At 40.3% G+C, this 26,013-nt stretch overlaps 1 protein-coding gene across 4 annotated transcripts in view; it reads left to right on the forward strand.

Moving 5' to 3' along the window:
* Nucleotides 1-26,013, forward strand: part of LOC100651353 (protein O-mannosyl-transferase TMTC1) — a 269,329-nt gene that overhangs the window by 159,754 nt on the left and 83,562 nt on the right. For all 4 annotated transcript variants that reach the window (XM_048406882.1, XM_003402901.4, XM_012319409.3 and 1 more), the window contains exon 6: nt 5,494-5,597. In XM_048406882.1, coding sequence (XP_048262839.1) covers nt 5,494-5,597 — 104 coding nt within the window. The remainder of the gene's footprint in view (nt 1-5,493; nt 5,598-26,013) is intronic.

Here is a 26,013-nt window from a genome sequence, read left to right on the forward strand (position 1 = left end):
TATCGCAAATGCGAGACTCGAGAAGCCCACAATCGTCGCCAATCATGTCATTTTTAACACGGTTACTCGCCTATTGAAATCAGATTTCATAGCTATCAAATGGACAAGTCAACCAGCTTCTCCGATGACAACAAGAGAAAGACATGGCAATAAGCCCCATTGCTCAGCCACAAATACCACACAGGGAATAGAATCGAATCCTCTTAACGTGTCGCACGTGGTCACTCGTGCGTGGAAGCCCTGCATGATTTTCCGACGAGCAAGGGACGCGCGTATTTTACCCAATGGCAATGTCGTTACCGTATTACCCGCAATGTCTAAACTCGTGTCGGACAGAAACGAATAAAGAGATCGTGCTTGGTCTACGTATCCGTGTCTATCCATTTATCTTGTTTCACGAACTCGTTCACCTTGTGCTTCGAGACATCGTTCAGGAAATTCCTGACCATAGCAGAGAGGACAGTAATGAAATTGAAACGCAACACCGGCTGAGATCGATATCGCTGGGGTTCGGGACATTCTGCGGCAAATTTATACCATCGTTTACATGGAATTATCCATTTGTGTAATGGCTAATTGACTGTTCAAATACCTCTGGCCTCTATACACTCGCACTAAATATCTTGTACATCAGATTTGGTTCAAACTAGTCACGTTTCGTGATACTTGCTATGAAATTTCAAAATTTGTTACACAACACGCACGTTATACTTATTTATCATAGTTGTACAAATCTGGAATAGTAAAGTAGCAACGCAAGGCTCAAAGATATATAATTGGAGAGGATACAAGTGGTCTCGATCATCGATGAGACTGGAAACTGCGTTTTGTAGCATTTGCGAACGCACTCGGATCCGCGTCGTTAATTTTTAACGACCGATATCTTCCGTTTTTATCGTCAGACCTCCGAGATGTTAGCAGCGTCTCGTCGGCTTAAGTAAGTTTAACGATCGTTAACGCAGATATACTCGACGATGCCGAGAGTTCACTTTTACGATCGCGTAAGATAAACTCGCTTCCCTCGAATTGTGTTGGCCAACCCACGGAAACTACTTAGGCTGTTCCAGCCTGACGTAAAGCGATCGTGGCTTTCGAGGACTTACGATGAAATACGAGACAGAGAGGTGGTAGCAACGGGGTAGTTATGATTGCGCAGATGCCATTTATCAACTTGCATTTTCTTTCTCTTCTGTGTTCTCTAACAGACTTCGCTTCCCATGAGAACGTTTTTTAAAATTGTAACTTCTATGCAAGTATTCGTTAGTAAATAGGAAAGAGTAATTGATTTTGTAATATTTCTTTTGCTTGTAATTAGTTAAACTTGCGCAGTGTTTAAGTAAGTATCGCGTTGAAAGTTTTAGACAACAAAGATATCCAACTAACGAGCGATTTTTGCTAGGATCTAAGAGACTTCAACTGTTTTCGTAATTCGCGTGATTTGTACCGTATCTACGAGATTATGGACGTGCACCAAGTATTGCCGAACCGATGGAAAGTCGTGTGTACGCACAGCGCGTAGTTCTACCAAACGGGATTCCGAGTTATGCTAATTTATGCGAAGAAATCAGGGAGGCGTGCGGTCACAACCCTCGTGCAGGGTCTCGCGTACGCACTTCACTGGCTTTGCGTCCTCTTCGTTCCTGCCACCTATTGCCACTTACACGTCTAAAGGTATGTTCTTTCCGACAGGGTTACTTGACGTTCTTCTTCCCCTCAGAAATACTGAATTTCAAGGACGTAAAATTTGCTGATCTTTATGAGGTGGACCCTTGGGTGGATTTCGTGTTATAGGGGTGTTTGGTGATTCGAGAACGATATATCGTTTCGAGCTACCTTCGTAGACATTTTTTCAAGTTCTTCATCTTGTACGGAAATCAGCTTTTTATCGTACAAACATTGTCCATTGGTTATACGTTATATAGAGAGCAACAGGAACAGCAAGAATTTAGTGTAATTAAGAATAGAGAAAATTTAATAAGAATTTTCACATAGCAAAGAACAATGTAAATATAAAAATGACTTGTTTGACGCTAGCTTGTGTTTGTAGCGGTAGAAAAATTTTTTGGTACTTCAAAGAAACAAAGTGTATGTATGGAACCAACAATCAAGTTCTCGACCTTTAAAACAGTAAAGCAGTGATAGATTTTCATCGTCAGTTTGCAAAGTACAAAATTTATTGTATTCTTAATAAAAGCTAAGTATACGTATCAGATGTACCAGAATTATAGTTTACAAATCAAAACATATAAACAAAAGTTCTCTAGCAATTTGGTCAAGTTGAATCAAAATATATATGTACGAACTTACTTTATTCGGTCTCAGTGATAAAATGTATATCATATAGGAATGTAATCTTCCTTTGCTTTGTTCAAAGAAATCATGTGAAAATGTTGAACTCGAGTGTCGTCACTCGTAATTAAATTCTTCGTTCAATAAGTTCAATGCATCAACAATTATCGATACGCGTACAGGTACATATTGGCTTTGGTCGAACGGTATTTACTTTCGGTTAGAACGGAACGCATGATTCTCTACAACGGTAACAGTCGTAATCGATAACACAATGCATTAGAGATGCTCGCTGTTGACTGACTGGTTCTATACGAGTATGTCTATTGTTACTTAATTGGTTTGTCGCTTAAATCTTAGCTCTATGCTTTGTATAATCTTAAGACTGTGGACGTAATTATAATTCCGTGTAACGTGGCTGCAAACTGCTTTCGTTTGCAAACAATAGGAACGTTTAATTAACAGATTCCAAAATAGAATGCTCGATAGAAGATCTAGGAACGTGATGACGCGTTTACGAAAGGCGTAACGTACCTCTGATAGTTCTCACAGGAAAATTAATTACGCGTGTAATCAGCAACTTTGTGCGTACGTGTACGGTGTTCGGCGTATAACGCTGCGCTTTGTTATCCAAATTAATCTGGAATAATGTATTTGTGGAAGAGAGAAGCGGAGTCCTGATCGCTGGTCCATTAACAGTTAACTGAAAGTCCTCTCCGACTATTGGGAGAAATCGTACGTTTCTTGCCTCCGACTATCGGGACAAAGTTCGCCATTTGAAACACCAAACGATCCACGATCTACGAATGCTCTATGAATGACTGCGGATGTGATCGATTTGACTGTCGAGTGATCCTGTCTGCGATCGTCGAGACGGAACGTTCGATTTCAAAGCTCGGACGGTTCTAGCCTTGTTAAATTCGACCAAATGTCCAACAAAGTCCAAGTGGCTCTAAAAGTACGCGTGCTGATTAGTTTTCACCGAACGCGAAAGAAGATCAATCAGCAGACTCGTTAGATACCCTGGCGTGTGAGCCTGAGGCGCGCCTTTAACGAAGAGGCAATGAACAATACTTGAAGAGAATGAAAGCAGCGTTACACCAAGTGTTACGATCGTCGAATGAAATTCTTCTGAATGAAAAATAGCCTCTTACGTTCCAATCACTCGCTTGCCGTAAAATTATTTTCGAAAATCACATTGCTGTTCCTTGGGACGAAACACGTATCTTGGAATCCTACATCATAGATAAGAAATAGACAGCTCTGAAACTTTTGATTAACAATTAACCACCGTACGTTTATCGCCTCTCCGTTACGTACAATACAATTATATAATATAACGAATTTCTAAACGATATTTGATTTCCACCTTACGTTTTTTCCACCGCGCAACGAGACGTTATCCAATCGTCACACCAAATTTCATCATAGCAGAAGAAAAAATGAAACGGGAATCGATCGAACATAAAAATACACGACGGAGCGCGTTGGTCTCGTGAGAAATATATTCCCGGGTGTGCGGGAAGAGGTTATAATACCACCCCAGGCATTCCCGGAAGACTAACAAGAGGGAATTCCGGCGGGAACGCGGTCCAGCGACGTTCCGCGCGCGTCGGATATTTACCGAAATTGAATTTCTGTCTCGTTCCTGGCGTTCGTGGCGTGGGTCAGCGAGCCCCTTGGCGACGTAACACGATATATTCCCGCTGTGTCCAAGGACGAAGACGTCAGTGGCCAACGAAACGAGGGATGACGTGGAACGAGAGTTGTTCGACATCGAAACGTCGACGTGGGACGTGTATCGAGTACACGTACGTAACGGTGGCTTCGTTGATCGGAGAAGAATATGAATACCTTGGATTGGCAGACATTGTCCGGCTCTAGAACCCTTCTAGAATCCACTCGTTTTCTATCTATACCAAGAACACGCCGGACATGCAGGATGGAGGATTCTGGCGAAGACAGAAAGAGAAAGGGTTGATGGGAACCGTCTACGTGGTGAAGTTGGAGGGTAAGGCGTAAAGAGCGATCTCCATCGAGGAGGATGGGTTGGCCTGGCTATCGGAATAGCGAACTGGCGCCGGACGTGACAGAAATGCGACCAAAGAACGCGTGTGTCGTTCTACTACGTAAACGCCATGACGACGTCTCGTTCTATACCATCGGCATCCGATCGGAATGTTATCTGCTATATTTTGACGTATTGCGATGGAAGATCGATTTTTGGCTACGAGATATGCATGGTAGAGATATTTAAAGGAAAGATAGATATACGCGTATGATCAAATGCTTCTAGTTGGATTGTAAATTTGATTTATCTTCTCAAAGGTAATTTTTCTACGATCGTAATTGCAATGCGATCGAACCGAGATGTGTAATATCATCGATATTCCAGCTAAAGTACAGAAAAAAACTTCTTTGCAACGTTATAACGTTACATATTGCACATACACTCTGGTACAAAAGCCTAGGGTCAGCTTTCATTTTTAAGCAAGTTTCAGTACTTGGTATAAATTGAGAATCATGAAGCGCGCAACTAAGTCGGGTAGTGTATTTCCGCGTAAGATTTTTAAATCGAGGCTTTTCCTGTTTTCCGTTTTCCAAGCTAGCGAATGAAACCTTCCAATGCTTCCAGCAGTGTAGCGATTCATTGAGCCGGAAGTTGAGAGCCTCTTCCAGAAAAGGCCAGTAAGTAGCACTTCCGCAATCTGGATTCCCTTTTGTTTTACTCTCATTCATCTTTCGAGTCGCGTAAACGGCAGGCAAAAGGTTCGCGTTTTAGGGCCGCGTAAATCTTGGAGAAACAATTCGTTGAAAATTCGGACGAGGTTAAATCGATAGCGTAATCGGATTTATGAAATCGGTAAATACTGAATATTTCATTCGATTCTGGTTCTAACTTCAACGAGGACTGCAGTGATTGATATAAATAGATACACACGAATACATAATAGAGTTATCACTTTTTGATGTTAGTCTGACATTGATGTCGCTTCAAGATTCGTCTACGATAAAAAAAAAATATATATCTTTTAGCTTTAGCTTTAGCTTAGCTTATAGCTTTTTATGGAAGTATTTGAACAACTTTACTAGGATCTATGTGTTTTGAACGTAGACGAATGTAGAAAAAATTGTAAAATAAATACGCGTTACTCGAAACAATTAAACACGCAACGATTGTTAAAGGATTTTTTTTGTTCGCAGTTTGGTGTGCTGCTGGTGGTACGTCTGGCTCTTCTTCATGGTACTCTGCCCAAGTTCTCGCCGCAGGATAATCCGGCAGCTTTTCATCCCTGTTTCCACGTCAGGTGAGTATCCACATAAGTCCTTTATGTTACATGAGTCGTAACAAGGAATCCTATTACGATGTTTCAAAACTCATACCACCTGCGGACATGCGGAAACCGTATACGGTTGTTGTCTAGCTCAGGATGTAGCAAGCAGTATCGTGTAAACACGAAATCAAAATGACCAACAATCAAACGTGTTTACTACTTTGATCTTACTATACGCGTTTACATTCCCTTTTTAGCAGCTGTTTGGTGTACGTTCAATTGGAGAATTCAATTAATCTTAGTAGAATCTAATTCTCGTCCCTTTGAAGCTTTGATTTTATATTTAAACTCTGTCTTAAAGATTAAATCGCTTTTTGGTAATTGCTATTATACATTTTTACATTTGATTTTAGAATCAAATACGCGTTTACCCTCTTGCGCAGTTATAAAATATTAATAACGTTAGTTGTATACACTATCGATTAAAATAAACTAACGTAACGACTGAACAAATGTTATCCGTTTCATATAAAAACATTGCGAATCTGTCGTCTATTTCCGATAGGCTTATTCTTCGAATCTATCAGATCATACTCTCATTCGACTATTCCATTTTAGAACACGTATTGCTTTTTAGCCATCGACTGACATAAAAGTCAGAAAATCAACAAAAAATGTGCTTATCACATTTTTTCCGTGTAATCTTCATATTCGTAAAAATTTTGTATGATTGTTCAAACGCTTCCGTGAGCTACTGTAGCTTCTCTGTTTTAACCAATGAAACAGGTACCCCGAGGCCAACCACACAGAATGTCACGTCAAACTATGTTTCCTACAGGATATCCTTTGCTCGTGAAGGATATCTCTCCGTTTCCCAGTTTCCCGGATAGAGGTCATCGTTTATACCGTGTCGCTGCTTTCAGGCTGACCCGAATCTACGATAGTGCTCGAGTTAAAACGCCCGGCTTTTTCCTCTTTGTGTCTCGCTTCCAGCGATATCTCAAACTTCCGAATTCTTTGCCAATGATCATTTCTCTCGGCTCGTCCCGTTTAAACCGACCGATTCGCCCTCCACTCTTCCAGCTGTTTACCTCTCTGATTCGGACACAGGTGAGACTACTTTGGAAACACGAAGGCAAATCAAGCCAGTAGTTAGCTGCATCGTGAAAGAGCCGATGCTCGCGCAGCTTTTAAAAATATTTCTCGATCGAATTACGAAGAGCAAACGTACTCTCGTTTGCAACAGTCTGAAAGAGCGTCCTTTCAATTTCCAATCGTTCCTTGCAACATCCTGTGAAATTGGCTTGCGTTTACTCTAGTACAAAACTGTCCCCTGAGGCACCCCTCGTTTGTAACTTGTTTCGATTTTCGAATATATGTACAAATGTGAACATTCAAGGACGAAAATCTCGAAATGTGAATATCTTTGATATCGCATATTTTCGCAAGTTTTACGATATTTCTATCGTTTCCGGTTGATTTTCACAATTAATATGATACGTTTCCTGTATGGTATTATTATACAAAATATTTATGCACGTATGTGTAATGTCAATTTCCTACTGTGGTAACGAAGGAAACGCACTATCCAGATAACAGAACGTTCGAATATCAGAATGTTCTGACGGTAGAATGTTTGTACAGTAGGTACTCTGATACTGGAGATTCTACCGTGTTACTAATGACAGTGCTGGATTACATCAGGATTTATACATACGTCAGATATAGGTACGATCAATTGTTGTTACAGCTAACATTGACTATATCTCTGTATTTTGGTTACCTCATTGATACGAAATGTGACACTGGCATAGATAGTTCTTCCTGTTAATACGATACTCCTGTCACAATCATATCTATTTTAAATTCAAACAGTTTCTGATCATTAGTAAACGGACTTCGTTTCATCGACACACCAATCCTAGGATAATCGTATACTTTTCAATCAAATTTTGTAGATTTCTCATACTAGTCTAGGAATTTTAAAATATTAATAAACTTTTCGTTAATATCATTTGAAAAACTAAAAAACATTCGCTGCTTTTATCTGCGGAGATTTAAAAAATGCAGGTAATAGACTACAAGTACTATGCAAGAACATTTCATTAGTTGATCATTAGTTGATTTCATTAGTTGATTAGTTGAGTAGGATCTTATACTACAATTAATTTATTTAGAATGAATGGATTGTACAGATGTTGATTAAACAGGAAACGATGGTTGTTTAACACGAACTAAATACAACAACGTGCTCTCTCTCTCTCTCTCTCACGTGGACCACACTCTCACGACAACGCTAGTGTCACGACCGGCACCCTTCAAATCCGATGGACTGATAATGAAGATAAAGATGTGGGGCACTCGCCGACAATGTACATCGCCGAAGTGCCTAATGAGCCATCGATATCCCAACGGTCTTTCCGCCGAATGTTCTAGAAGAAGGTGCGCGTGGCAACGGTCGCGGACGCCTAACGGACGCGTGAATAGTGGGGATATCGAGAGGCGACAAAGAAAAAAGAAACAGATCCGACCGAAAGTCAAATTGTAAGAGCTTCAATCTTGGAAAGTCACGGCTGGAGCTCAGAACCGAATCGTAATTAGTGTAAACCAAGGGTTCAAACATAAATTCTCTTTTTATTTTTTTTTACATTGTATTTTTCTTTTCACCTGAGATTTCCTTTTTTTATTTTACGTGACACTAGCAACACTATCCACTCCCTGAGTTCTCGATTCACAGTCTTTAGCTTCTCAACTAATACTGACTGTTAATTCGTCTTTCTCCCTTAGCATCCCTTTATCTTTTGTCTTAGCCCCGCCACGCACGTGTTCCGCAACCGCACGTGGCCAGGGTCACGCAAGCCTTTTCCACGTAACTATTCGATTGAAGGATAGATAATACATTGATGGGCCTGTCGGCGCTTAGGCTTTCTCGTGACGTTGTTTATGGTTCACCCGATATCTCTTAGGGATTTCGTCCACGATACTACAATAGAAATATATAATACAATTGCTACGAAATATTCGAACAATACATTCTCTTATTTTTTTTTCGTACGAAATCGTCGATCATCTGATTGTACCAGAATCGCAAAGCTACATTCTACAGAAAAGGAGGAACGCTCGCGCGAATCTAGCCCGCCCTAAAGGTTAGCTCTGTGTAGGTTTCAACGATCGTAAATTTTACGAAACGGTGGTACTTCCGGCCAAATTATACATCTTATAAAGTATTCCCGGCCGGTTCCTCGAAGCAAGGCAGAAAGTATTTCGCATAATATCTTTTCGAGCCACGCGGCAGAAAAGGTGGTTTGGGAAAGGGGAAGAGGGCGATACGAACCCTTCTGTCGGGGTTCGATCCGTCGCGACTGCGAGAGAGAAGAGGAAAGAAGAAGGATGAAGCACGCGGTACCAGTGAGGAGGAAAAACGAATAAATACGGGAGCAGAGTTCGAAAGAGAAGGAGAAACCGGGACCGGTTCCGATACGCTGATACGGCGGAACGATGCGAAAAGAACGGCACAATATTTCAATATGCTAAAATTATCGAGCGTTTCCTCCGGCTGTACTTTTGCTAAATAAAGCTTCCAACTCTCTGCTTCTCGCTCCTCGCATCGACAGTTAACGAGGATTCCTTCAACGTGCTGTGGATTTTCACGGATCGATTCGAAGCGATTCTGAAAGAATATAACATAGAGGAGTAGCGGCATGGAAAGTATTTATGATTCTGTTCGCTGAATAATCGAAAATCGGCGGATTTGTTTTTTCCGAATGATTTAATTTGCTGCTAGTACTAAAATCGCTCTAACGTCCTGACAGCAGGAAAACGTATTTTCCTGTAAAAAAAAAAAAAGTGAGAGAGAAACTATCAAAACTACCCTCACTCTGGCCAACGTGTTTGCCCGAAGCTTAACGCCAAATTATTCACATCATACGCAGCGAAATCGTTAAGCCAAACAACACATCCAGCAACCGTCACATTCAAATTCCACATTCGGTTCATGAAATGTATCTACCGTTGAAAATCCCTGGAACACACCGGAAATGTATCAACTGAGCCGCGTTAACCTAGGACAGGCTGCACGCGATATTTATTACCGGTCGACATCAACACCTATTTATAACATGAGCGTCAGAACTCCAGGACCAAAAAACGGCCAATCTGCGTATCAACTCCGGTATCACGTTATCGGAACGAATGGTCATTCGTTATTGTCGCGCGACGCGATTCCCGATACATATACGCGATCGGGCAAAAACGAGGACACGAAATCGAAAACGGTGAACAGCGTGCTGGACGCTTCTATTCGGTTCTATTCCTCGAATAATACAATAATTCTTCCGTGGACAGGGTGGCAGGAAGCAGGGACGTTCCGGCGTAACGTGGTGGAACGCGAGTTCCAGGGCGAAAAGGAAGTGCACCGCGTCATATCGAGATATCGAAATGGAGCGTTACATCGGGACCGGTCCTATTTTCTCGTCCGCGTAAACCACCGGGACATATTCCTTTCTCGTGGCGCGATAGCTACTCGGGTCCAGTCGATATCGTCGGTCTTCGGGGAGATAGCGAAATCGGCTTCACCGGACATGCTCGTCGAACCGTAAAATCGAGTCGTATATTTTGGTATTTTTTCGCCGCGATTTCGAGACGAGAAAGCGAGACACGTCACTTTCCTGGTTTCTGCCTTCTCACGGTGTGTTACGTGCTTAGATGGAATAATTTAGTGTCATGATGGTAATATTTGAGGCCAGGGCTACACGAGCGTTGGACCGGCGCTGCATTGCAGAAATCTACCGACACACGATCGTTTTACGTATAACACCCAGTCCGAAAGGAATCCGCGTTCTTTTTGATGTTTGCTTGTCGATTTGGAGATTCGTCGACATAAAAACTCTACGAATTTTGATATTGGCATCTGGTAAGAAATCAAACGGGGAAAGATCTTCGTTACTTGTATTATCTCTGCTTATCCGTGCTTATCTCGTCCCTATCATCCCAGTTTCTTTACTTTTTCGATAATTTACCAGCTGAACTTTCGCAAATGCTATTTTTGCGAAATTTTAATCGTATCAAAAGATAAGGAATATTTTTGTCATGTTGTGTTTTTGTACCGTGGCTTGTAATAAATGTAACGATAGCAATAAGTAAAGGAGCAATGAAACCGCATAAACAGAAGTGCAGCAAGTCGAAACATACAGTTAGTACGCGTGTACCGAACAGATTCTCTAAATCGTTCTTCTCTAAAACGGAGTCTCATATGGAAAAGCTTTATTCTACTTTTTCAACTTACTTTTTCATGAAACGATTTCACGATTGCAGAACCACCGCGCACGCCTATAGATTTCGCACTGGCTTTCCCACACGATCCCCTGTTCTCCTTTCGAGGATTCCAGGCACTTGCTGGCCTCATATGTATGGCACACATGGTAGGGCGCTAGCCGACACGTGTCTCGGGAATGACGGTGCAAGTCGTGGAAATTCGAGCGTGATATTTCGTTTTCCAGCCGTCCGTTAATATCGCGCGACCTAGAAAGATTTGCGAAATTACTTCCCCGCCGTGGAGCGGATGGATGGGATCTGGCTGCCACGGCGAACAGCGGTCGCGACATTTTTTAGGCCAAAGAAGCTTCTCCGCGTGTCATCTGTGCCATAGGTCGTAATTTATCGGTCGTAACAAAGAATTTTGAAGAAGTAATTCTAAGTAATTCGAAACGGTCGAACGAACTATTCTTAAAAATGTTCTATTTTAAGATATGTTCGATTCACTGTCGAATGGGAATTAATCGGTTCTATAAAAACAACTGCATAACGTTGTATGAGACTCTGACTTCGTAATGTAATTAGATATAATTCTCCTGTGATATAATATAGCAATCGTGTAGTATGATGAACGTTTCGTTTAAGAAAATTGAATCGTATTGGACGAACGTATTAGAAATATTAGGATATTCTTTTAATTTTTTTGAAAAAAGACAGGCATAGAGTCATTTTTGTCGAAAGCTTTCAATTGTATCAGATATTTTGTTTCAATGAATGACATTATGGAATGTATTTCAAAACTATACATCGATTCGAATAATTTTGACGAATGTCTTATAAACTTTGATTATTCAATCAGGTATTCTATTGCGATGAATTAAGAAATTATATGGAGTGTTTTAAAATGACTGGGTAGAATATGTTTCTTTTGAAATAAATGTACGATCGAATAATTGAACGTCGTTTTTTATTCTGTAGAAATAAAATCTCAAAATGCAGCCTTTTAGACGCTTTGTGAACGAAAGATATAAAAGAGCTGGCGCATGCCAGCAAATTAATCGTCCATATATATTCAAAGCGTATAATTTTAATGCTTTCTTATTGAAAAACAAAACATTATTGGATATACGTTTATTAAATATAAAACGTTCCTATCATCGAGCCTTATTACTGTCTAATTAAATGAATTCTGCAATATTATACTTTCAGCGAATCCTGCATGTTGTCCAAAGTATTTCAAAACGAAATGAAACATTTGAGAGGATAAAAAATTCAGTAGAAAATAGAGTGAATTATGTCGCATTTAACGCAGCATATATTTCGCGAATTTATCAGGAAGTTTGATAAATTCATCAAATGACTTCTGTGTTACATTCCAATCTGAGTTAGAGAAATTATTTAAAAATCCCATTCAAATTAATTCAAGAAACCTAGAACTCTTTCATGCACTTGGTTTAAAATATTCGTCCAAATTTCTTTACTATTCGTTAAGTCGCTCGACCTTAAATAATTCGGAACGTTTTACCGATGCAAAGCTGTTATTTTATCGGATTAAAAACGTACTTTCGAAGATGTTGCGATTCTTTCAACTATTCCTTGGGAACATATACACGTCGTTTCCCCCTGACACGTCGAAAAAGACTGAAATGTGTGTATGAGATGGAAGTAAATTGGCAAAAACATTAGAACGTAAGTATCGCGTTTTAAGGAACGAGCGCGATTTAAGGCTAAGCGATGGTGTCGAACAAAGTGGCTGAGGCAATGTGAATTTTGTTACCACCGCTTATTTTCGCAAAATGCTGCAATTATAGCTTTATTGTGGTATGCGCGGCACTATAATTTCAGACGAGGCAAGTTGAACCATGCTCCACGTTATTCTCGCTCGTGTCCTAAATGACGGCATCGATGAATATTCCTTCAGAAAAGGAACAGCACCCACGAAATTAAACTCGATATTTATTATAGGTATCGCAATTTCGAACAATTTCTCCTTTCCGCGGCATAAATTAACGACACATATTTAGAGAAGCTTTATGTGAAGTATTTGAAAGCGTAATTTGCTTTTGCAAAGTTATTTCATTGTGAAATAGTTGTTAACGTTTATGTCTACTTCGTTATATACGTAAACGAAACTAGTATTGCATATCATAATAATGCAATTTATATTGAAATATATTTCACATTTCCGTAATATTTCTTGTCGTATAACAATATACGTCGTATCGGTAAATCATCGGGTTACACGTTTTACAATTCATGATATATCCAACACGAGAACCCGCGATAGCATTTGACAATAATCGCGACCAAATTGCAAATCGCGAAAGAGCAAATTGAAGGAGATGGAAGACTACTGAAACGGGGTGCAAATGTCGAATCAGAAGGCTCGAGATCGTTTTAATGGCCACGTTACAGTAGTGTCGTTTATCCATTTCTACGGCAATTAATTTCACACCGATCCACTTTGTGTAACGTGTCTTATTACAAGGTGCGTCAGCGATATCTTACCGAGGAGCTGCGTGCTGCTTTCGCACACGTGCGCGTTTATCGTTTTCGTGAAAAATATTAATCTGGAAGATCGAAAGCCGGCTCGATGCGTGGCTCGAACTGTTTCGCGTATGGAATAAAGCCATGGTGAATTTTCGCGAGGTAGTCTCTCCGTTTTTACCGGCTCAGCGTCGCCGCTGAATGGTATTATCCGAAGAAAAATAAATGGGCCGGCAATTGAATTTTGTTTTCGACGGAATCGCCGATACACAGGAACACACGCGCGAATTCGCTTCGATCCCAGCGATATTTATGAAATGTTTCGAGCTGAAAGTCCGCCGTTTGGTAATCGTTATCGATATCGGCTATCGACCATCAGAAATATTATTAACTGTTTACGGTGCAATTGGTTCGGTACAAGAAAGATTAAGCAGATTTCCGCGGCCAATTTTATTGCGTCCAACAGAATTACTGGTCCTCTACAATCAATGGAAAAATATTTCGCATATTTCGCGCGTCAATTACTCTTTATTTCGGCATTAGCCAGAAGTTGTTAGAAATTGTTCAAAGCACAAGAAACTGAAGAAACGTGATCGTTATTAAAATTCAGAAACGCTGATAGATTTCCCTCTCCTTAAATCTTCGATCTAATTAACAATTTTTAATTCCCTCCTTAAAATGATATTTCTGTCAAAATATACAAGAAGGAAAGAATTTTTTCCTTGTAAACTATAAAATCCATTATCTTTAAAATTTTCAGAAATTATTAAACAATTCAGCTATATAAAAAGACACGTTCGTATTACGTAGTTACGATCGATCGCAGGTAATTCGCGGTGGGATAATTCGACGAGGCGTTAAATTCGCGGATCTAACGTCACGACGAGTAGCGAACGATTAATTTTCCTTAATGTCGAAGGTTCCCATGAAAAAACGTCGCGAAACTCATCTTCTCACTGCAGTTGCAACTTTCTCGTGCTCCATTTATCTGTTTAACGTGCCAGCCTCTATTTCGTGTTAAGAGGGCTTTTTTCGCTCGAGGAAATCTCCTGATCAGTTGATATGCCGTTAACAGGTAGCATAGTATGAATCAAGTGCATAAGATCAGCGTTTGGTCTATTTAAAGCGATGATTGCGTTAGGTGTTCCGAATCGCGCAAAGATAGTCGAAATAAGAAAGACATCATTTCACATACATGTAATATAAAATCGGTCGATTTTGCAAGAATAATTAAACTATCATAAAACATTGGAAAAAGAATAATATAATGTTTTCTGATTTGGTATAAAAGGAATGGAGATATGTGTTCTGGTGAAACACCTGTTCCTATATTACACGTACACGTATGAGTGCACAGAACGTGGACAATATGAAAACTCGTAAATTCATAAAGTACACAAAGCGTGGAGATAAAATTCTATTTGATAACGTGTTATCGTGCAGAGTGATTATAGAGAAACGATTCGTAAAACGAGAATCAGTATATCCTTTGGCTTTACGAGTTTTCCGCGCCACGCTGTTTTCACGTACGCGCATTATAAAAGCTATAAATCCTTGATGAAAATGCAATTCAGAGGAAATGCAAAATGCAACGAACATTCGTCGAAGACAAATACATATATATCGTGAAATAAATACTAAATAGCGCGTACATTAAATCTTCAACTAAAACGCCGATCGTACAACGATCACCGTTATAACACTTTGTCCCAACTGCTATTACATAAATATCGAAGATCGGTTAGAGAAATCGTTGTCGCGGAATTAATTCTTATGGTATTGATTTATCGTAGGAGCTGGATCCATCCGTGGGCGCCGTTGCAAGCCAACGAACGACCGGCGAGATCGTTTGGTATACTAGCGATCGTTGCGTGTAAATTTCTGGCGGATGGATAAATTTCGTTCGATACAACGAAAAAATTTATTTGTCGTAAAAGCTTTTATGGCAGGAATAAAAGTTCCCAGTGAACAAATTCTTGCCGGTGGAAAGCTCCTGGTTTTATTTCTCTGCCGCATTTTTTCTCTTTTCTTCTCTACCTGAATCTTCTCCGTGTTTCTTCCTTCGCTGTCCATCTTCCGCGTTTAGTCTCGTGTGATGTATTTCGTAAAAATATAGGCTACTACAAACACGATAAACAATCCGAGCGCGCGCGCGTAGATATATGTCTTGTATTGCGATCTCCACAATTTCGAATAACTACTATGTAAACGTAGGGAGCAGCTGGGACACGAAAGTTTGCTTTAAGCTGACGCTTTAATTCGTTTTCCTAGTCGTTGTCGTTTTGCAGTTTAAGCTGTTTTGTTGGAAAAACTTATTCCCGGTCGATGTATCCAGTGTGTAGTTTGGAATAGGAGAGATTAGCAGTTAAATAAAATCTGGTGACGATGATGACGAATAATGTGTATTCGTTTACTCGTTGAGAATGACTCGCTGGTAATAAACGTTGCGGCTTCGTTCGCGTGGTGAATTATTGCCGATTCTAAGTGCAATTTTCTCTTCACGATACTTCAGCATTAAGCGATACTCATTTTGCGAGATAGAAGATTAAAGTTGTTATTTGAAAGAAAACGTTTAAGAATTGCTGTGTCCAAAGTAGAAAGAAGAAGTGGCATATCGGATATTCAAAGACTCTATTCACTTAAAGCGCGACAACAGCGTAGTCGCTTTCGAAAGTCGGCAAAGTCAAGGGTTTCGAAGTAACGTTGGAGAACGCGAAAATCAAAACTCGATGAGTGCTCTCGTGGAAAACATCTTCTGGCGTTGATTTAAGCACGAAAGCTGCAAATTTACGACTTAAACGGCATTTTTATACGCTCGTATTCAGACCGCGCAACTTCGAGTATGAATTCATAGAGGCTTCTTCTTTCGCGAGTGCTTTCCCATACCGGGAGCTTCCGCGCAATTTATGCTGCGATTCGGGAACCTTCTTTTGTCTTGAGGCGAGAAATTTCGACTGGCACCAACTCGACTCGAGAGATCGCGCTGAGAGTTCCGAGACAAGACAGTCGACTATACGTGGATAATTACTACTCTCGTTACGAGTACCACGTTCTGTGATTTATGAATTTTCCGTTCTTTAAATGCTCGATAATTAATTTTTTGTTACGCAGTGAATGTAGCAAACAATTATACCAATAGAAAGCAATTATAATAATTATGATATATGTAACTCTAATGAGGATAATAAACATTGCTCAAGTTCTTTCGTCTCATCGCGATGTGCTTCTATTCGAATAAAGATAATTAAACTCGCGCCATGACTATAACTCAATAGCCAAAGCGTAGACTAAACATAGATTCGCGAGGGCGTGTGGGCGAGGGAGTGAAACATCGTAACGGGAACGAAACGAGATTTTACGATACTATGAAATATTTCATGGCGAGTGGTCCTTGCTGGAGGAAAACGTAATATTTACGAGGCGTCGGCGAGACTGGTTCGGCTAATGTGCTGTGTTTTATACCACCCTCCTGGACCGAAATTTGCGAGACACTGGTCAAACACGAGGTAATTAAAGGGTACATTCGATCAATGGTGCTGATAAACAATTATACGAGCGAACAGCGGCTAATAAAGCTTACTGTTGTTCTATTGGAAACACCAAACGAGGACTTTGACGGAGACGCGTAAAAGGAGACAGAGAGCACTTCCCGAAAAAGGGCGATCCAATGGGGTGATTTCAATGGAGAGGAAGAACAGTGCTAACAATAACGCTATTAGACTATTTCTGTCAGATCCCGAGGGTATGCGCGAACGCGAAATGTCTCGGCCGCTGAAAATTCTGATGCTGCGGAAATAAAGCGTTCCTGACAAAGGTAGAATGACGACACCGTTGAGTGCGCGTAATTAGTTATATCCGCCGGGCCTAGCCATGTTCCTGCTTTTCCTCTCTCCCTCTCTCTATCTCTTTCTCTCTCTCTCTCTCTCTCTCTCTCTCTGACGAGTCCCTCGCGGTAGTAAATTTTATACTTTACGACGGGACAAAGGCACGAAGATGATATCAAACAGTTTTTGCGACTTTTGCGGGACCGCTCTGACATCAAAGAATTAGCGTCCGCTCCTTGTTAGATCGGCCACTCTTTGCTGGCGGAAATCTTATTTTTGACTTGGACGCTCTGAATGCGATATGAAACGCCGCACAAAATTGTTCGTGCGACCGCCATGCTCACCGCCGTTTCCTCCGAATGCGGCTTGCGCTTTCCCGTTTCTTCTATCGTCTTCTTTTCCACTGTCTGCCTGTGTCGCACTGTATGCGTACTTGAACTACTTGGAGTTCCGCGTTTGATGATATCATTGATGCTAAGCGATCGAGTTTATTGTTTGTGGATACCGGAAAAGGATAAACGAAGCGACGCTTCACCCATCGTGTTGGAAATAAGGAAATTCAAAGTTATTTTCTTTTTATTTAAAAATCTTATTGAATGTAATTATTTAGGTGTTCGTTCTGATAAATTTTCATAGGATCTAGGAAATTCAATTAGATTTTATACTTTCTCGTTGAGCAGCTACAGTTGATCACGTTACAGTTTGGAAACACATTTTTCACCTGTACTTTCAATCCGTCGCAAGACCTAGGGAAATTTTCGCGCTCAGCGATTTTCCGCTCGTCGGTAGACTATAGATCGTCGCTCTGTTCTTAACGAAGAACAACGTGATGAAGCAGAAAACAAGTAGGGAACAAGTAGAAAACCAAGGACAAGAAACGGAACAACAACAAAACGAGAGAACAGAACAAGTTGACTCGTAGGAAGAAACAAGTGTCGGCTACAGAGTATCCAATTAGCCGGTTCTCGACCGAAGACAGTAGCAGCTCGTAGGTTGAAGATCGCCTACGGCCGTCTTGGCCTACAACTTTGTCTCCATTCCGCTGGTAACTCGTACGTGCACACTCGACTCATCCAGCCGGCGAATTTCCGCGAGGCGTTACGCTTTCTAGTGCGCGTGAGGACTACTTATGTAAGATGGCTTGGTTGGATCTCAACGGGCATCGTTGGAACCCCTTCGAGTACCGCGCATTTTCTCTTCTCGTTTCGTTCGAGGTTTTTCATTCAAGGCTACGAAGCGACCAGAAAACCGTCTACGCTACGCGACCATGTTCTCGCGGCGAAAGGGAACGCGTCGCGTCGTTTCTTGGGGAGCGACGACGTCTGCGTTGGGGTTGCCTCCGTGGATATTTTCGACCCTCTCCTTCGCGCGATATTAAAGCTCGGTTCGTTGCGCTATACGCCGTCAGGACCGTAATATCGTGCCGTATTCAGTCGCGCGAAACTACGAATTACGCAACTGGCAAATAATCGGCGGAAGAATTTCTGTAATGAAATAATGTGGTATATCAGGGGGTTGGAAAGGAATTTTAGCTTTGCAAGGATGAAGAGTGCTGCAGACAGGAATTAATCGTGTTATCGTACGATTTTTATTGCTTGTTTTGTGTCTGGTAAAAATTTCAGGGTAGAATAAGATTAATGGGAATTGAATAACAATTGGAAACTAATGGGGACAATCATGAGAGAAATTTCAATTATGCTTCAAAATTGCTTCTTTATTTGGTTTTACGGCTATGTATTTTTTCGCCAGCCTCTTAAACGTTTTAAAGATGACAGAACGATACAAACTTAGATTTACAATATCATACGATATCGTAAGTATCAGTTATTGGATTTTCATAGAACTTCGTGGATTTTAATTGTCCACATTTCGACTATGTACTTCTACAGATCTACAGATCGTGTTTTCTTTCTGTGATTTTCAATTGTGAATTAGCGCGCTATAAAGGAATTTGAATAACGAGGTTTAGGGAATTACCGTTGACAATTGTGATGCAGTGTCTTTAGATGATGAGGTTTAGAGAATTATTGTCGGCAATTGTGATATAGTATCTTTGGATGATGAGATTTAGGTAATTACTGTTGACAATTGTGATATAGTGCGTCTTAAGGGACCTATCACACGTGTTGCATTAACCATTAATCATAATCTGGTAAGCAAATCTTGAGATCTGCGGTGCGATTTTCTTTATTTCTATTTTTATTTATATAAATTGAAAGATACAATAACATGACAAACTGAAGTAACAAACAATCCGAAAATCTTATCTCGAGAAAATGAACGTGTCTACGGAGAAATCCACTTAAAGTCATTAACCACTTCCTTATCCGACGAAATTTGTTTCCTAAAGCTTCACCCCATCGTCCTAGCCATAGCGATGATCGTGATACAAGACGGTCTATGGGGTGGCCGTTAGCGCTCGTTTTACGCGCGACTACGGAACCACGGGAATGTAACCGAGTCGTTTCAACGACTCTGTAGTGTAAATTCTTCACAACCCTCCACGCACACTGTCGTTTCGTACGTCTAAGGGCTCGGTTTACGTCGGTGCGTGTTCCCACGAGTGTGTTCACGTATCGTCGAGCAGCATACTCAATTACCGTTCCTGTGGCAGTGACGGGAGAGACGGTTTAGAGTATACCGTAGACGAGAAACGAAGGGTCGCGGGTGATTCCCTGATGAGACGTCACAGAACGATATAATGGGTTAGGTTTGCAGTCTTAACGACGCTCGAGAATAATGTATCATCGTTGACTGGGGAACAGGATAAATCTAACGCCTTGCGGGATTTCTTGTTCGCCGGATAATGGCGGCTCCGGGGTCCCATTACCATTTTCGATTTACGAGCAACGTCACCGATATTTCACCAGAAATACCGTGTAATACAAAATTCGTATGGAATTCGAGCGAAAGATATTAAGTATTCCGGCCGCGTGTACGGGCTCACGGTGTACGTCGTGTCAAGGATATTAGCGAGCGTTTCGCGCGATTCTACCAAATCGATGCAAATGCGTTCGCGCAACTAAATCGCAAGCTTCGCACGTATTCGGTATTGTAAGGGCTGGCCGTTTAGTGTTCGATCTTCGTTTAGTATCGGTCATTTTAGACATATCATAGTCGAGCGATATTGCGGGACTCTCTTTGTTACGCATAAATACTTGCAAATAAGGTGTATTTACAGTGCTCATAACGAGAATCTTTTGTTATGAATCGGGGTTGATAATAATATAGCGACGGTGGAATCGTCGAATTGATTTTAATGCTCCAGAATGGTCAGTTAATTATGTAAAGAGGTGCGCTGATTATAATACTGCATTATCAAGCCCCATTTATGTACTATAATTTTAACGTAGCAATTTGGTGTCGATATTACAATTAGCATTCCGATTATCGGTTTAATTTATACGGTGCTAGTCATATAGCCATTTATAATGTTCTTTCTACAAATAGGCAGTTGATATTCTTTCCTTTGGTACTTTCTCATAGAAGTATAAACAAGGAATTATATTTTTATAGAATCGACTTTTCTATGACACGGTTCTTTATTAACAATTTCGTTATAGGATTTATATATAATTATATGTAATAATTTATAATTTTATGTAACACGTTGTTAGAATATTTATTTCTTTTCTTCGATCGACTATTCTTCCTATCTGAATGATATTTCGGATATCGATAAAAACCGACTGTCCTCTTAGTTTTCTACCACGTTGACGAATATTGGTAACGATGATAGGAGTGAAAAAGCAAAAATTCGTAGATAGAACATCTACTTTATGATCTTCTTTAGCATTTTAATCGTATTTATACCTTTTATCGATATTTGTAACAGCTCCGTCAAGTATTCGATACAATTACGTACAATTACACGAAGCAGAAACAAATTGAAGAATAAAAAATCATACATTACTATCGATATTTTATACAACACTGCTAAAAGCGAGACAGTTGCTCGCCATTGTACAGGATGCGGTGGACCCAGGATTTGTCACTCAATTATCACTATGCCACTGTATCTCAAACGTAATATTAATTTCCTCGAACTTCAGTACTATCGCTGTAACGTGTCTAAACAGTGATCCAAGATGGACAAGGTCCATGAATTTTTCTATGCCAATTACAAGTACATGTCACGGACTGGTTGGTCCCCTTGAGGCCTACCTGCGTACACCGTTCTACCATAACGGGAGCAGGAACGGCTGGTGACGTGGAGACCGCAGGGGATGTCGTTGACATCCCTCAACAACGGATTCCATACACCGTGGACGCGCACCGAACCCGAATATTTGGTAGCATAACCTCTGTTCATCATCATCCACGTCGACATCCTGCATTCATTACAACGTGACATCAGACATAGTGCAGTATGTGTAGCAAACAATGGTGTGGGAATGGTGGTCTCCAAAGGAGACGTCGATCAGATTGTTCTGTCTATGAATGGAATAAATCAATTACGTATCTACAGCAAAAGTTTGTCATGCAGGTTGCCTACTTAGCGTGTCACGGCATAATTCATTCCACGTGATTCCTCAGGTTTATGGGCTATGGTAGTTATAGGTAGGTTTAGAACGCAGAGAATATTAATGGTGTAAATCAGTCTAGTGATAGTTTTCAGGAAACAAACTTCTGTATGTTTTGTAGCGGCACGCGACGACGAAACTTTCCGATAGCTTCGCGATACTCGGCAATAATGTATATCGCCGAAGCAAAGTGCCTAATGAGCCATTAATATCCCAACGGTCCTTCCGCCGAATGTTCCAGAAGAAGGCGCGCGTGGTAACGGTCGCGGACACCTAACAAACGCGAGGATAGTGGGGATATTGAGGGGCGCCAAAAGAAAGAAAAGATTCATTCCGTTTCGAACAGAGAAGTGCGAAGGATCTAGCGTAACAGCGAAGCAAACATATTGAAGAAACGTGATTGTTAATTGTTGATTATCGACTCTTAATTGTTTAATAAATCTTGTTTTGTTGAACATCAAGAGTATTTCTTGGGGCACTTACATCCAACTCCACCTCAGTTTCATGAAAAATAGCAGTGGTCTGATACACACTGCTATGATCATTAGTAGTAGGCAGTCGTACTTAACATATGGAATTTCGATAAAAGGCACGTATTCGCACACAACTGTTCCTATTATCATATCGTTTTCATTTCCAACGAATCGTCTTAAATTATACGTTACGGTACAATCCCTCTTCGATCAATCAACCCATTCGCTTCTGATTGCACTCGTTCGTTCAATGGTCCCGAGGATGTCGAGTAAATTATTACGAAACGGTACAGCTACGCCTTACCTATCCGCCTAGATGGCTGGGCCGGGATTGCACGCCACAAATTATCTGCGTAGAGAACCACCCACTAATTCTCTCGCCTCTTACCGCTCTACCACAGCCAGCACGGTCTTCCACCTTGTACTTCTCCGCCCACCTTTCTGTTCCTAGCGGCGTCTCCTCTCTATCCTCGAGAAATGGTTTCCCTTGGAAGCTGCTTCTGTTTTTTGCCGATTCCTCGGCGCAAGGTTCTCTCCTGCATCCGTGATTGGTTTCTTAGACCATCTTGTTCCTTGACTTTTTTTTAGATCATTTGCCAGATTCTCGTCGCATTGCGTAGATTCGAAGTTGGCAGATTTCGAGGTTACTGTCGTTTTCTTGGCATAATTAGGAAAAAAAGTACAAGAATTTGACATATTGATTCATTTCACTATGACGTCCGACTAATTTCATGGTTTAACCAAAGGTCAATCTTTTATCCGCTTAATTACATGCAAATAAGAAAATTGAAAATTGCTTGTTTTTTATATTCTCTATCTGTAATTTTCATGTATCGTTAGGTTCATGCTTTTGATATCAATACATTTATACCTTAGACATGTCTGGTGTATCAAAACGAGTTATTCTCGCATTGGATACGTGTAATCTAAGCTACGATATTTCCCTTTCCTGCACTTCCCACAAAGAAGGATACATTTTGTATATCTATAAACGATCATATTTGGCAGAAACATTTCATACTGGTTAACAAGAAATAAAATACAAATAAAAGTAAAATGAAAATCAAATGCAAACAGTAAGCAGTATGCATGTGCGGATCAAATATTGAGAATCGAAGCTTTTAAAATTCACGCGTAAAAATTGTAGTAACTGAAAGTTACAAATTTTTACCTTTTTGATTCGAACTTTTTCTGATCCGAGGAACATTTCGGACGAATAATGGTGTACGATTCGACCGTGGAAACTTTCATCCTCAGATTCTCAAAAGAACGGAGACAAGGAAAAAGTTGAGCAAGTTTTTCTTCGTTTGAAGAAGTCGTGTATGTACCGTTTTTCTCTTACCGGCGCTGGTTCCCTTCATTGCGCGTTGTGATAGATACAAACAGCTACAATACCGCATCCAGCAAGTGTTATCTCGTGTAATCTGGCAGATGATACGAAGTATTGCGTTTATCTAGCTTGTATATCCGAGACAGTGTATGTGTGTTTATATATGTACATGTACGTAGGATGATACAACGCGATAGTCATGCAAATAAATCTTGCACGCTCACGTTGTTGAGCTAGTTGTAAACTTTGCTTTGGAAACATGTGTAAGCATCATTGTACGATTTAGCGAGACCTTGAACTTTGTTACGCACGTATATGTTCATAGGGAATAATAAGTCAAACTGGGAGCGAAGTGGATTGATGTATTGAATAAATTCAGTTAAATAGAGAAACAATTGATTAATTACAAAATAAGTAGGTAATTGTTAGAAAAGTATAAAACTTCGTTATTTAGATAGTAAACTACAATTATAAAACACGACATTTTCTGGAGCCTGATGTAGTTTCTATATTCTTGATTCTAAATTGTATCATACAAAAATCAATGGTCTAACGATATAAAAATTAATAATTATTAGAAAAAGATTGATGAAATAGAAATTAAAATATTTCTACAACATACATATTCGAGGTTAATTCATAAAACAGGAGAATAACTTTTTCTATCACATTTGGTTTAGCGAACATTGAGAAAGTTAATAACTAGATCAGATTATAGAATTTTCATCCGACAATTCGCCATGGATAAAATATTGTACTAATGTTTAGCTGCGAAACGCATACTCTATTCGTTAGCCTAATAAATTAAATTTTACGTGGATTTAGATTCGAAACGTATATGTTGTATGTAATGAAAATGGCGTATAAAACGATTCAGTCAACTGCAGTAAAAAACGATCGATTATGAAATAATTTAGAAACAATGCTCGATGATTATTAATATCAGTAGATGCCGTCAATATTATTCGATTGTAACGCAAGCGTATTGTTAACACCGTAATTGCATCGCAACAAGATTACGCACACGTGTTTAACGAGCTGTCCTTTTGTTCGAAAAGGTTGTGAATTGATTCGACACTATGGTACGCGATGAATAAACTGGTGTTCCATCGCGAATTGATCGTGCACAGCCTATCGCGGTAAGTTTCCAAATACAAGTCTGGAAATATTATTGGAGCCGGATATACGCTATTCGAACCATATTGGCACGGTGATAGAGTATCAAGGGCATTCAATGGCCATCGGTAAATATAACGCGGATGATCCTCTTCGCATCGATTCAACGGTATAAATCGCTTATTGACGTTTCGAACGATTTAATCGGCGGTATGCGACATATTGGGGTATTAACACGGAGTGAGTACACTTAATTATTGTTTCCTATTGTTCTCGATGTCAAATATAAAAAATTGTAGCGAATAATATTAAAAGCCTTTTTGCCATGAGATTATCTGTACTTTTGCAGATTATTTCACACTCGTTTTACATATGTATATGTATCATCTTTGTTGATTATCGTAAAATAAAAAATATTCTCTTCCGTATTTATTAAATTGAAAATATTAAACATTCCTTTCTGATTCTTTCACTTGGAACACCGATACGCCAGACAACCAAATTTATCGACAGTGCGCCAATAAAAATCATCGAATAGAAGAAGTCCTGTAACTTCCTGTATACGCAAGCAACGACAGATCTTGGATCGTCTGCGACGGGTGCACAATACGCGTTTCTCGTGTGAAGCGTATGTACGATGGTAAGCTACGATCGTTGCAACGCTTGTTTGTACCAGGGACTTCGGTTTTAAGCAACAGCGACGTTATCGTCCCTTGGGTCGCCGGTAATTATTCTCCCGTTCAAACCACGGACGAGTCCCGATGCTCGCGTGCACGTTCAATTAAAACGAGTCAGAGGGGGACCAAATTAATACGAGCGCGGTCATTAACGACCAGCGAAGAAAACTCTTCTCTCGAAGAGGAGAGCAGCTCTCAGCGAGGCTGTAGTGCGACACAGAATAAAGAAAAAGGGGGCGAAAGCGGGTGGTGGTCTCCCAGTCGAGTTGCAGGCAACACCTCTGTGCGCCACTCTTGGCTTCGATCCATTTCTCTTTTCACCTTTACGAGGGGATTGCCGATTAAAGGGGAACGCTGAAACCAGGCCTCCGGCAGGAAACGGTGCAAAATGTAGATATTGCTGGTAATTTTTCATACGATGGAGCTTCGACTACCGGAATTTCGATGAATGGAATGGATTATCGCAACATCGATAACAGAAAATTTGGGAATTCCGTCTCTCATAAGGAAGACTGGAAACGAGAATAGGAAGAAATTGCTATTGTTTCAAAAATTGTTGTTCTTGTATGGCATCGATATTTAGAAAACAATAATTCGGCTCTGCTGCGCTTGGTTTGAAGTTTACAAGAGCAGGTGTTAATAATCCTAAGGGAATATTGTTTAGTTTGAATTATGAGCTTTGCAATTTCTTCAAAGATTAAAATGGTTAAGTTTTGTGGGTGTGAAAGTGATGTAGTTATCGAGGATGTATCGTCGGCAAGTTGTT

Source organism: Bombus terrestris, chromosome 6 (genome assembly GCF_910591885.1).
Source record: "Bombus terrestris chromosome 6, iyBomTerr1.2, whole genome shotgun sequence".
Taxonomy (NCBI): Eukaryota; Metazoa; Arthropoda; class Insecta; order Hymenoptera; family Apidae; genus Bombus; species Bombus terrestris.